This window comes from Rhipicephalus microplus, chromosome 5 (assembly GCF_043290135.1).
Source record: "Rhipicephalus microplus isolate Deutch F79 chromosome 5, USDA_Rmic, whole genome shotgun sequence".
In the NCBI taxonomy this organism is placed as follows: Eukaryota; Metazoa; Arthropoda; class Arachnida; order Ixodida; family Ixodidae; genus Rhipicephalus; species Rhipicephalus microplus.
The window spans coordinates 7,623,740-7,638,525 of record NC_134704.1 but is presented as its reverse complement, the minus strand read 5'-3'; the positions used below and the strand labels follow the sequence as shown (position 1 = coordinate 7,638,525).

Here is a 14,786-nt window from a genome sequence, read left to right as displayed (position 1 = left end):
CGATTATACATTCCCCAGTTTTACGACGACCCGCATTTTACGCCGAATCGATTTGGTCCCGTCAAAATCCCCAATAGAAGTAATGTGTTAATCATCTTGGTTATACGACGCAGTTTTACGTCGACCCTGCATCTTACGACGGCTTTCAGATTCCATCCGAAAGAAAAATCTACCTTTACCCGAATTGTAAGTTGTTCAAATATACACTAATGCAAAATATGAACTTGTGTTCTCTTAAGTTGACGATTAAAAAAGTAGAAACAAAATCTCTTTTTAGAATGGTAAATTTATTTTCCTGGAAGTTCATGTGCTTCTACATACACCTCGATCGCATGCGTACATATTGGGAATCGTCACCTAGTCAAGCTCTATCCACACAGAGTAGCTTCAGCCAGCTGATATTTTCATGTTTTTAGTTTGTGGAAACTTTTCCTGGTCGACATACAGCTGATCTCCTGCCTTTTGGGCTTTGTGTTTATCGGTAGAAAGATGCAGGTTGGATTCGATTTTCTTTTTTTTTTTTTTCAAGTTTAGAATAAAGGTTTGCTTGCACCTCCGACAATTAAGTAATGCTGTCATTAGCTACTATTGGCACGAACAATTTAATCTAGCTTTCTTGCAGAGGCACAAGGTCGTGCTGTGGGCATATTCAAGCGGCCTGTACCCGTTTTTTGGGCAAGGCTGAGTGTCACTGCTTATAATCTTACTTTTTCGATTATACGACACCTGGATTATACGACGGTATTGGATGGTCTCCTGAAAGTCATATGATCGGTGTTCCACTGTATTCACCATGCGGTGGGTAGTGCCGCCAGTGCTGATGAGCACGTACACTGGAAACTCTGCTCTTGTGTGTGTTTGCACTCCCTAAGAGCTCTGTAGGAGGATGCCAATATTGAAAATGGTTTATCTCTGGCGCCTCAGCAATGAGTCAGTGTAATAGCCAGACATGTCTTTACAAAGTGTTATAAACAAATTAAGGGAGGAGTAATTATTATCACGTGTTATGCCTCCCGTGCATACACAGTTAAGAATTTCTAGAAGCCAATTTTTGTTTGTTTGTTTAGTCCCATATGGTCTACCTCAGCCTCACTAGAGCACTTTAATTAAATAGATAGAAACTAGGCTTGTGCAAAAACTAAATTTCACATTCTAAGAAAATTTGAAGTGAATAGTTATTTGGTCAAATAATTTCAAATGGAATTCGACTAGTGTCTGTCGCATATTATGAAGAAAAGTGAGGATATTTGTCATGACCCAATTAACCTGCAGAATATACTATTTTAATTGAAACAAGGCATATGAAAATGTTTTGTTTGATAAAAAAAATGTGGAAGCAACTTTATTTATTAGCAGGATCTGACTTTTTGTACAATGCGAATGATTATCTGTGAAATGCGTAACATTTGAGAATTTATTATACTTATTATAGTCAGTATATAGAGCTTTTAAAATTAAATGAATCGATGTAAGAGTAATACAGTAAACTCCCATTAAGACAAACTCTGCTAAGATGAATTCTTGCTTAAGATGAGCAACATGGGAATATTTGTTTGGTTTTTCATAGATCCAGTTCAGAAAAAAAATCTGCTTAAGAAGAATCGCATAACAGGCCTCTTCTATTTAAGAAGAATCGCATAACAGGCCTCTTCTATTTGAGTGGCCGATGGCAGCAATCCTGTACTATGAACTTTGTAGACCAGGAATTCAGGTGAACGAAAGCTAGTAAAAATGAAAAAAAGAAATAACTTCCTGGTGCAGTAACGCAAAGCAAATTGCGATGTGGAGGGAGGAAGCGAGATAAGCATAAAAGAAAGGTCGGCACATAAAGCTTGTATTTCTCTCAGCCCTAGCCTGTAGATGGAGAAAGGGCTAGTTTTATCAGCAAAGCGAGCAAGAAAAAGTGCTCAAGAGTTTCGCAGAACATAAAAGCTTGTCGAGAGGGGAAAATTCGAGGGAAGGGAATGAAAGTGAAAACGGGGACAATTGTCTGTAATCGCATACGGAACCAAAACCACTTTTGTGGCTCTAGCAATTCCATCAGAGGGGTCAGATTCATTGTTGCAGCTATCACACAATGGTGTCCAAGCACATGTGGTCAGCTCGCGATGTTTCATATAGGTCCTGTGCGCATCGTATCTGTTCCCAGTGAAGTGCAAATTGTGATGTGCCATTTTGATTATGAAAGTGCACAGCAAAAGAAGTTCATTTTGCACAATAAATATAGCTGCATATCAATCTGAAAAAGTTAGTGCGGTCTCAAAATAAGAAAAAGTCTGAACCTTACACACCTTAGTATGCAACTCATGGAATATTGTATAATAAAGAACTGAGACAGTCAAAACTGTTCTCAGAGACCAGGTAGGAGCGTAGGCCTAGCTAGCGAAATCAGCGACAGTCCGGGCCGAGTGTCTCGTGCTTAGCACTGACAATGTGTTTGCCGAGATTTGCATGACCCACTACATTCATCATTACAATTGGCCTTGTCAAGGTGACAATGCAATGGAGGCATATGTATCCAAAAGTGATACTTTCAAAACTAGTAAAATGGGCTCACAGCAGTTGAACAGCTTGAAAAATCAATGTTCCTTTCTCTGAGGGAAAATTTGACTTGTCTTTGTTTCCAACTACCCCCCCCCCCCCTGTAATTGCCAAAATACTCTTTTGTTGTTAAAATGTGGTAGCAATTTATTCACGGGCACATTTATTATTGAAATTGAGTGCTCAATGGGTTTATGTAAAACTGCTTGAAGCCAAATAAATGTTTTTTCTTGTTTTTTTCCTCCCCGTTGTAAGTACATAGACCATTCACTGTTTTCAAGTGACATATTTGGGTGCACTTGGCATGTTAGCATTCATTTTTTGGAGGCACTTCTGATAAGTCGAACTCTTTAATTCAGAGACAAACAAATGACCATAGCTCCTTCAAGTTTTTTAAAATGGATGGATAGCGCAGATGGGTGTGCAATCACGGCCGCCTAGATCAGGTGCGCGTGGCAGTGTTTCTGAAGTCGTCCCATTCGGCGCGCGCCCCATTGAAAAAATGTAATTGGAGAAGTTTCGCTGCGCGCCACAACGCGCCGCTCTTCTTCCACTCCACGGCAGACGACGCCAATGACGCCGCGCCGTAGACATACTTGGAGAAATGCACATTGGACGTTGTTCACGTGGTTACTGGAATCAAGGAACGCTAACATGTATTCTTAATTGGGCTTGACACAGTGAGTGTTGTTCTCTGCAGCATGCTATGATCGAGACAGCCAAGCAGCATCAGGCAACTTCGTGTGTCGCAGCTTGTTTGCAAGTTTCGCCTCCATGACACATGTATTAAGCTGACTACGTGATCTGCCGCACTTTTTATTCTTTTGTAGCGATCGTTTCTCCCACTGCCGCCTGGATCAATGCGCGTCAATTTAGGCGGCCTTGATCTCTTAAGGGGGCAGACTGCTCTTTGGGACCAAAAAGTGACAAAAAAATCATTTTTTAAAATTGACATATTTGGTATCTGCTAGTATTTTGCTATCTCTGCAAATTTCTACACACCAGGAAATGGTAATTTTTTTGTAATGTCATTCTAACTGTCCAGATTCTTGGTGCTGTTAGCATGAAGAACCTGCAAAAAAATAGGGAACCAACTTCGAGGCCTCTTTATAATTTGCCGGCACCTGTGTTAGAAGGTCTGCTACGAATTTATGAGCACTTTTATGAGAATTGCAAAACATGCACACCATGATTGTTGCTTTTTGAAGAAGCTGTGTGTTTTCAGTTTTTCCCATTTTTCTCAAAAAAGTAAATTTACAACTGTTCAATTTTGAGGGCTCAATATCTCTGCAGCTAGGGCAGGTACTACAATAATTCTTTTTGCAATGGAAACCTGTATGTGTGTAGGATGCAAGTATGGGAGCAGAATTTAGAGAACAAGCCTTTTTAATTAATTACTCATCAAAATTTTAGCACAGCAGTTCCAACTGCTTTTGAAAATGGATAGTTCATTTTGCTGTAAAATAATAAGAAAGGCTTAAAAACAAAAAACTCTTGCATTATTTCAATCTACAGTCATTAGTCTATGTTAGGATATATTAAATATCACTTTTAATTAAGCACTTTTTTTTCTATGGTGGCCTTAAACAATAAGGGGTGAACTTTAGTAATCTCAGGAATAAGATGAGTTACAGAAAAACTAATTAAACATCTGAAATCAGCAGAAAAAAATGCATAATTCTGTGAAGTTTGATCAAGATCACTGAAGAAATAAACAAAAAATGTCTAAGAGCAGTCTGCCCCCTTATCGACCCTACATAGCTATGTTATGCAGTCCAGCTCTGTCTTCACAGCATCACATTGCTGGAAAACTAAACCGCAGTACTTGTAATGCTACAGTCATTTTCACCTGCACGATGATCGGGAAATTTTTTTGTGGGAACGACACTTAGCATTTTTAAGTTCCAGTGATGTGAAGGCGATATTTTCGTCTAAGTGCAGGCTGCATGTAGGCGAATATGAACGTGAAAATGATGGGAGACGCTAGTCGACTGCGAATTGTAGGGTGCCAGGGATTGGTCACCCCATGACCAATATACTTTCTTTCGCTTAGATGAAGCTTGTCATTTTATAGCGCGACATCGTTAAAGAGCTTGTTTCGCAGAAATTATGTCGTAGGCGTCTGTGTGTGAGCGGAAAAGCTGCATTGGCTGTGAGCAAGAATTCGAGGTAGATGCAGTGAACATGGTGTTTGCACTTCGGCCTTTATTACGGTCAAGTGTAGGTCTCCGCTGAGAAGTGAGGGCTTTGTGTTAGCATTTGGGGAGGCGATTGTGTGTATGTTGTGTCTGCGTGCGGGTGTTTGCATATGTGTATGTGTCTGTGTGTGCACCCACACTTTTGTGTGGGGTCTAGTGCGTACAGTTGTGTGTGCATTCCTTTCTGCATGTAATGTGCGTGTGTGGGCATGCACGTGCATTTGTATGCGAGTGTACTCGTCTGTGTGTGTGTGTGTGTGTTCGTTAATGCGTGTTTGTGTGGGTTCGTTGGGGTCACTCCATTTTTCCACTTGCAAAAGAAACCCGCTTTCTACTTGTACCTCAAATGCTAAGCGTCATCTGTGTGTGTATGCAAATTAATGCTGGTTGCGCTCAGTCATCACTTTCTACAAAGTTATGAGACGCATGCCAAACCAGACTACTTCGCCTTGGAGCACGTAGGAAGCTCCGCTCTTGTAGCTTTCCCATCATGGCCGAAAAAAGTTTTCTGCAAGTAAAGCAGGTAAGCTTGCGCTTTGAAGGCCTCAGTACTTCAAGGTATCTCCGCCAACCTCCACTATGCAGCTCAGCTATTCTTCGGATCATTTCTCACTTCTGGAAGCACTCAACAACAACAAACAAATTTAATAAATCTATCGGGTGAGTTCGATCTCCCGTGTACTTTCTGCTCATGTGCTGCACAGGAGGGCGCCAAAATTTTTTTTGAAAACTGGCTCATGGATTTGCTTACTTCGGTCACTATCATCACGACAGCAGCTGGGGCACGAAGAAAAAGAAAGAATATAGTGCCAGCTTCCATCAATGCTATTTGTTTTATTTGAGGTGGTTGGGGGGCGAGGAAAAAATAAGGTGCACAGCTAACCCGCGGTCTGCGGTTTCTGTCAAGTGACATCTTCAAGCTCCGCAAACCATCCTGCATAGACAACAAAGGATGGATATTAGGCGCGCGTCGCCAAGCGGTGAATGCAGCGGTGATGCTCCCTCTTGCAATTAAGCCTCCTCTGTCTAAATGAGACAACCGGAGGAACACTGCCGTGCATGCCCGATCCAGGTGGCCGTGGTGCAACTAATATTGCCCTTAGCTCTGTTAATTTTTTTAAGCGAACTTTACAAAGTTTAGCAAATTACATTACTACATGCTCCGTGATTTTGGCGAGAAAATACAAAACTGTTCTCAAAACAATAAAAATCATTTGACTTTTTATTTTTGAAGGAATATTTGTAAAAAAGATTTTGCATGTAAAAGGGGAAATCTCTACTGGTTATTACATATTTTCAGGGTATCCTACTGAACCAATGCAATAATTGTAGCCATGACCGTTTTTTAGTTAAAAATGTAGATGTTTTATGACTAGAATTTTAGGGCTGTTTTCTTTTTTAAAAAGTTTCATAAAAATACAATTCTGGTGGCAACAACATTCTTTTTCTTCAGAAAGGGCACATGGTATTCAGAAGAAAACATCAGAAAAGTTTGAATTTTATAACTTCAGTGATTACAGAGCAAAATGTTCTTTTTCTGACGAAAAGCAGTGTTTAGAGAAAATGCCGTTCAAAGGTCAAGTTGCTGCGTTGCAGTCACAGGATTAGGCACGTTTCGGGCCATTTTCAAATGCTTTCCACTGCGCAAACTTGCCACTTCCTGGACGCATTTGTCAGTAAGGCTAGAATGTTGTGCCATGAAAATTGAAAAAATCGCATTTTCAGTTGTCTTTGCCCTCCATCCCCGCATAGTTTACTGTGTGTTCATTTAACCTTGAAGTGAGGTTACAAGGCAGCGCTCTGGACATGTGTCCAGAGGAAAGCGCCGTAAAACACCATAGCCGAAAACACCGTAACCGATACGGTGCTTGAGGCAGCCATGCTTCGTTCACACAAAAGCGATGTTCAGGAAGTGACTGCCAGTCTTTCTGAACAAATTACTGTATCACCGAGATAACAGAAAGCGAGGGGTAGGTGTACTGGGGCTCATTCACCGCACGCTTCTATTTTGTTCACAAATATCAGAAGCCTAATTATAATTAGCAAGCGCACAGAAGTGTCGGCGGCTATTATTTTTTCATCTGCAGATATTATAGTCTTAACTTAAACATGGCTCCATAGGAATATACGCGACTGTGAAATCTTGGATTCTCATAACCAGTTCCATTTTTGCCGCTGTGATAGGGAGGCAAGGCAGGGAGGCGGTGTACTCGTGGCTGTGAAAAAACAACTCGAATCGTTTGCTTTCAACATACCGTCTGGCTTAGAAATCGTGTGGATATCTGCAAAGCTGTCACATCGTAGGATAATTTTGGGTGCTTGCTATCGTCCACCTAATTCGTTGGCTACATTCGTTGCTGACCTTCACAACGCGATGAACGCAGTTGTATCCCGATACCCGACATGTGTTATTTTTTTATTGGGGGATTTCAAGTACCCGGACATTGACTGGTCGGCCGCAGTACCTTTTTTTTCCAAGACCGTTTTCATCTAGTACCCAACAATTTATAGACTTTTGCTTAGCCTTTAACCTCACACAAGTAGTATCAGAATCTATAAGAGTTACGCAAACTACCGCAAATATATTAGATTCAGCTCTTACAAACTCCCCAGATCTCTGTTCGGAAATAACATATATGCCCAAATTAAGTGATCATGTCCTTTTGAATTTGATCGTTACAATGCCAGTGCAAAAATGTTCTAAAAAACGAAAAGCCATTCGAAATTATCACAATGCCAACTTCTCAGAAATTAATTGTGAACTGCATTTATTTCTTATTGATTACTTAGACGGATTCGATGAGCGATCACTGGAATGCAATTGGGCATTATTTAAGAACAAGATCATTGAATTGACAGAACGCTATATACCTACTCGGGAAATAACGTGTAATCCGACGGCTCCTTGATATAACTCCAACCTAAAACGACTATCTAACTGAAAAAAACGTCCATACCACCGCGCCAAAATATCTCGCAGTAGTTATAAATGGTCATTGTACCGTTCAGCAGTGAATCAATATGTTACTGCTGTCAAAACTGCAAAACAAAACTTCCTGACCAACACGATGCCTAGTTTTTTGCAAAATAATATGAGGAAATTTTGGCGCGTCGTTAACCCAGCTGACAGCTCTCGCATTACTCTAACTGACACAAACAGTGAACCTATACCTCATCAAGAATGTGCTAGTGTGCTAAACAAAATGTTTTGTGATGCACTCTGCAACAATCCCACTTCTTGTCTACCCAGTTTTAAAAGCCACGACTACATACCGATGTACCCTCTGCAGATTGACCCTAATGGAATAATTAAAATAATTGACTCCCTTAAAATTTCTTCCAGTTCCGGTGTAGATGGTATTAATTCCAAATTCCTGAAAAGTACTAAACAAAACTGTACTATTGTCCTAGCGAAGCTTTTTGAACAATCCTTAGAACAAAGTAAAATCCCTGTTGATTGGGAAGTAGGGAAAGTGGTACCAGTCTTGAAATCTGGAGACAGACAGTCCCCCTTTAATTACAGGCCAATATCTATCACTAGCATATCATGTAAAATTTTGGAACACATCATTTACTCTCATGTTGCCAACTTTCTCGAATCGAATTCATTTTTTGACCCTGCACAGCATGGATTCCGGAAGTCTTTTTCGTGTGAAAACCAGTTAATTTTGTTTACTCACAAACTTCAGTCTATTCTTGACAACCGTTCATTTGCTGATAGCATTTATTTCGATTTCGCTAAAGCATTCGAAAAAGTTCCACACGTGTTACTCCTATTCAAGCTAAGAAATATTGGTCTCGATACTAGCATATTAAAGTGGATTGAGTGTTTCCTAGTACATCGCCAGCAATTTGTCACAGTTAATGACACCAATTCATCTCTAACCCTGGTTATCTCAGGTGTACCCCAAGGCACCGTCCTTGGGTCGTTACTTTTTCTTATCTATATCAATGATCTGCCCAAATGTATCTCATCTTCAATACATTTATTTGCTGACGATTGTGTCATTTTTTGGGAAATTATTAATGATAGTGATATACACGCACTCCAATCTGACATTAATGCGATATCCCATTGGTGCAATACTTGGCAGATGGTTCTCAACACTACAAAATGCAAATCAATACGAGTTTCTCGCATCACTACTAACGCACACTCGTATTACCTTGATGGTAACATTCTTGAAGTGGTTACTTCTTTTAAATACTTGGGCATTCATATCACTACTGACTTATCTTGGAATCTTCACATTGAAAGTATCACCAACAAAGCCAACCGCATGCTTGGCTACATAAGACGAAATTTTCATTCCGCCCCTTCTTCGTCCTTTTCAAATCTCTTGTTCGTTCACAACTCGACTATGCATCACCGATATGAGATCCATGTACTGAAATTCTTAGTCATCAACTCGAAATGATTCAAAACAACCCTGCACGTTTCATTTTTTCTAACTATCAGCGAGCAACCTGCGTATCCGGAATGAAAATTAACTTCGGTCTAACATATCTGACGTCACGTCGCAAAATTGCACGGTTGTGCTTATTCTATAAAGTATTCTCACACAATATGCTTCGCCATGCTTTACTTACTCCACCTTCATACATATCTTCGCGTTTAGATCATATTCATAAAGTTGGCGTTCCCTCTTGCAACACTAAGGCCTTTTTCCATTCCTTCATTCCCCATAGCTCTAGCGACTGGAACCACCTTCCTTCTAACAATGCTACAATTTGCAACCCAGATGTGTTTCGTACCGCTGTGTCTAATATTATATTTTAGGCCATTTGATTCTGTATAACGTTGCATCTATATCTGTGAAATTCGTTTGTCCAATGTATGTATTCTTTTTTTAAATGAATGCTAAAAATTGTCACCTATGCTAACCTCAACCGCATTTTTCTCGTCGCAACAGGAATATTGCGACCTTTCTCAACCGTATTACTTGTTTTGTAGAGGTTATAGCTACTTCTGTTCTGCTGTTTGTACTGCAGTTTCCTGACTTGTTGTAATGTATTCACCCACTCCTCCCTTCAATGCAATTGCCTTAAGGGTGTTCAAAAAAAAATGTTTGTTCATTTGAACTTGAATCTCCCCAAACAGGTGTTGAATGCTACAGTGCTTACCCCATCAAACAGCACCATGGATGCTGCGCCCAAAGTCGTCACACGAGCACCAAGCATTGCTGTTTCAAGCACAGCAACTGCCGTGAGTTTGCCAGTTGGCACGACATCCAACACCCTTGCCTTGGCCGCTCCCTCAGCCAAGGATGCTACCACTGTGGCAGCCGGCAAGTCTGAAAGGGAGGTGATAATCCAGCTGCCCTTTCCCAAACTGCTTCGGAATAAAGCGGTGTTGTGTCGACCTCAGATGGTCACCAAGGCTGCATTCTGCCGACCTGTGCCCTGCCACAAGGAAACACAGTCGGGTAAGCTCACTGGGTCAATTGACGAGTGCTGTAGGCACAATTTATTTCAGAAGACCAACTTTCTTTTAAAAACTTGACAGATGATGAAAATTGGCACAAATATTCAGCATGTCTCCCAAATGCTTTATTTTTAAAAGATTTATAAAGATAGCTCAGGAACTTTTATTACATTAATTTTTTACTTTTTACAATTCTTAGCACTTGGCACATGCCTGGAAAGTTAAAAAAAAAAAAATGCACTGAAGGCTGGATAGAATATTTGCTACAAGGCTCGATGCATGCTGAGTATCATGACATGCCTGCTTTGTTTATTATTATTGTTTTGCTGCATAAAATTCTTGCATTTCATTTCTTCTTGCTATCTTCACATTAGGCTTTCTCCAGGGATAAACTACTAAAGACATCATTGACGTATGAAAGAAAGCTGCGACATACACAGTAGTCTAAGGAACACGACCAAAAAGAAAACACCAGAGTCTCAATATAGGCCAAGCAGTTACACAATAAAAATGGCTGTACAAACTCAGCAGGCGGGCAGAAAGTTCTTTTGTACGTCTAAAATCGCCAAGATCACAGTCCTCTGTGATGTGGTGCCTCTTGGGAATTTTATTCTTATTTTGGTGTGCATTTAGTGTCCTTTTTATTTCCGTATTTCAGTATTCAGAAAACTGCGTGTAAAGTTTAACCTTATATAAAAAACTCCTAAAAACTGTAATCTTAGGTTTTTTTGGTTAAGTTTGATTTCTTGATCGGTTACCAAATAAGCCATATACTGAAATAATTACACATTTTTCTTGCATTCATGCTTTTATTAGCATAATTAAGTCTTGCTTCATGATTACTAATAATTAATAACATTTATATATTGAGAGGTTTACTGTGGCAGAGAATGGCTCACAGTATCACTGCTTATGCCTTTTTTCAATGTGATGAACAGTTGATGGCCAAGACACTGGTGGCACAGGAATTTCTTAACAGTTTATTTATTGATGCAAGTCGGGGATATAAAAATTGGTCCTTCTGCTTCATACACATCCTTTGTTATTATAGCCTGTAAAATGCATAATCATATGGCCAGTCACTGAAACGCTAATTTACGAGGTTTTCATTGCTTCAGAACATTTGTACAGGCTTGCGACAATTTGAAGCACGGCTTCAAGCATGTCTAACTTGCATCACTAGTGCTTACTGACTGCACTCTATTTGACCACAAAGTGCTTGACTGTGGAGTCCTTGAAGCCGGTGCATGATGTGCTTGGCGACAGTGCTTGGTGACGATGCGCGAAAAGCGTAGCTACAATGACAAAAAATCGCCACGCAATATGCTTGGTCTAGCATTTTCAAGGACCAACGCGTGTGCTTGTTAGCTGCTGCTCCGAGCAGTCTGTGGTTGTGGCGTCCGACAAGCTCGACTGTTGTGGTGTGTACTGTTGTTGCGTGAAATACCCATTCGCGGAAACAATGAGCGATGTGCTTCGTTCTTTACAAAGAATCAGATCGTCGCGTGTGCTCTAGCCCTTTTGTTCTTGCCTGCAAAGTTTGACGTTTGTCACGTCGTCAGCGAAGTTTAAGCCAAATAATGACACGAAGCTTCGCACTTGGGTCTGCAAGTGTGGTGCTTCGTGCCTCGTGAAGAGTCCGATACAAGTCCAGCTTCAAAGCGCAGTAATGCTGCAGGGAATGAAGCGCCTAAGCAAATGCCAGTGTCGGTAGTGTTGTGAGTCACCACAGCCGCTCAACGCAACCAGTGTCGTTGCCACGTTGACGTATGCAGTAGAGCTTCCAGGCGTTGATGAAGTTTCTTTATGTGGCGTTGGCTCAACGCGCCAAACTCATAGATATACTCACGCACACGCACTGAGTGGCTCCCGCGCTGCCCGCACTACCCAGAGAACACGCTGCCGGCATGCACTCGTGCACATGAAAAGGCACAGTGGCGCCACGATAAATCATAGTGGCTGTCCGTGTTGTTTTGGGCCGCTGATGCAGAAGTCGTGGCCTGGTGGTCGTGCCACTAGGGTATATTCTAGTTCACTATACTACACACGCTCTATTCACTCGAGAGTTGCTTCAGCTGGCCGAAAATCTCATTCCTGTGATTCTGATATTGTCAGATGTTTGGTCTGTGTCAACTTTACGTGGTTGACGTACAGTGCCTTTGTTTCTGGTACTCGCAGTCACAGGCTTGAATGTGCAAAAAGGCTTGTCGCAGCTGTTTCCACTGTGCAAAGTAAGTGTCACTTGACCCCTTGTTCATTATAACAGCTGGAGGTGTCTAGCTGCACTTCACAATGCAATGAATTGCAACACACAGAGCTCAGTCGCGCTCAATGGTATTCCATGCTAACTCATGGTTCATCGCTATTATGTGATGGCTATGACACTTTGTCTAATTTTTCAGATGGAAGGCTGTTGGTGACGCGGTTTCGGTTTTGTTTCCATTCGCAGGAATTTCTCGGACTCAAGTATGATGGTACGGCATCCGTATTATGCGATGGTTTTATCGAGATAGCGTTAGACAGCTCGTGTCGCAGAAATTCCGCCGTCGGCGTCGGCCGAAAAGTCAAGTTACTGAGATCGCCGCGAGAGGCCGCTACTTGTCCACGCGTGCATGCACGATCACACTGAAAAAGCTGCGCGCTCAAAAAAAAAAGGTGCTCAAGGTCACGAGGCGCGGTAGTTTCTTTGCCCTGCCACCCCTCCCTGCTTAGCTTCCAGCGCTTTCGTCAGGACGAGACAAGAGATAATGCAATTGCAGCATGCGGCAAACCTTTGTAACTCCACTAGCACTGGACGAATTCTTAAAATTTTTATGGCGTTGAATTCGTAAGGCAATAAGCTCTTCTAGTGAATTCATTCTATGGTTACGTGAAAAAGTGTTTCAGGGCCCCTTGAACACATTTTGTTCGACAGGTGTCACGACGAAAATGAGCCCATTCGGCGATCATAGCATGCGCTGGTCCAATCTCGTGTGTGTGTGTGCGTGTTTGTGTGCATGCGTGTGTATATAACAAAACATATTAATAAGTATGCACTTAGCGATTGAAGGGTACACTAGGGGCCGGATTTCGCTATCGCGTTCAATTCTTATAGGCGAAGCTTAAGGGTCCCCCAATTTTCGCATGTCCCCTGAAAGTTGTATAATTGGAGTTTCACAGTCGGTATTTTGAAATGGATATATCGAACTCAAAGGGGATCGTGAATTAGTTGGACATATGAAAAATTCAATATAAAAAAGTCGGTGAATGGTATTCTGAAGGCGCTGCGTTAGAGTGCCTCGAGCGTTTAGCGGAGGCGAACAAGCGCACCTAGGCACGTTAGACACAAGTGCCATCTGGCAGTTATCTTCCAAAACAAAGGCGCGCGTGACCGCGGAGAAAGATGCGCGCTAGTCTCGGAGGTGATAAGGTGTAGAATGCAAAGCGACGGGCAGGTGCCATCACCGTGTCGTCGTAGCAAAGCGTTGGAAACATCTCCTTGAGCATCGCGTTGCACTGTCGGCGCAGCGCCATAACCGCTACAGTCCTTAGAGTTACTTGTGTGTGCCTCTTCTAGTACAAAGGCAGACATACTAAACGTGTTGTTATGGTGCCTCAGATATGCGCAATATATGCTTTTTTAAATTGACAATCGCACAACTATGAATGCTAAACCTTGAGCAATATTGGTGGGCGCTGCGGATGGGGTTGGTCGTTTGGTGCCATTTGAGATATCGTTAGGGTGGACAGACAAATGTACAGGCAGACGGACAGACCAAATTTTTTTCGTCGAAAGTCCCCAAGAAAGACTATCGTCTTGAAAAAATACAGCCCGCGAGAGTCTACCTGTAGGGGACCATCTCCTACAATAGCATACCTTCCAAGTCTCCCTGATTGGCCAGGAGACTCCCGGATTTTGACCATTTCTTTCGTTCCTACGGTGGCCATTAAAATTTCCCGGAAATCGAAATTTTTGTGCGTGATTCTGGCCACATTGACAAAAAAGCAGTTCAATACTTTGAACCTACCCCTTTTTTATTATAAATGAGTTTGAGAGGCATTAATAATTTACAATAGAATCTCAGTGATGCGAAACCGTGGCCATTTTATTATAAATGAGTTTAAGAGGCATTAATAATTTGTAATAGAATCTCAGTGATGCGAAACCGCGGCAGATACGAATTTGTGAAATTTCATAGGCAAATCGCACTATGTCTATCGAGCCTAAATTTGAACGTTCCAAACACATTTGCTAATCGCGACGAGTGATACGAACTTTAGGACGGAAACTGTCAAACGAAGGCCGAGAGCAGTGTACTCGAAGGTTCGGAGTATGCGTGCGACCGGCAAACGCACCGTCTTCTACAGTGCGTGTCAGCAATGTATGTGACAGCAACAATTTAGAATGTCACGCTGAGAACGGCAAGCAGATTGAAACGTGCAGCTTGCTGCTCATGCACAAATGATGCACGAAAACGATACACACATGATGAGAGCTAACTAACGTTTACCGCTCGACACGTAATGCGCTGTTCAAACAAAAACGATGCACGATACATAATCACAGGTACGGATGAGTACAGACCAACAAGTGTCGCAGTTATAACTCGCTGTGTACGAAAAACGGGCTCTTTTCGCAAACA

At 41.7% G+C, this 14,786-nt stretch overlaps 1 protein-coding gene across 2 annotated transcripts in view; it reads left to right on the top strand.

Annotated features, from left to right (window-relative positions):
* The window catches only part of woc (zinc finger protein without children), a 133,936-nt gene that overhangs the window by 37,714 nt on the left and 81,436 nt on the right, over positions 1-14,786 (top strand). For both annotated transcript variants that reach the window (XM_037426248.2, XM_037426249.2), the window contains exon 11: positions 9,841-10,165. In XM_037426248.2, coding sequence (XP_037282145.2) covers positions 9,841-10,165 — 325 coding nt within the window. The remainder of the gene's footprint in view (positions 1-9,840; positions 10,166-14,786) is intronic.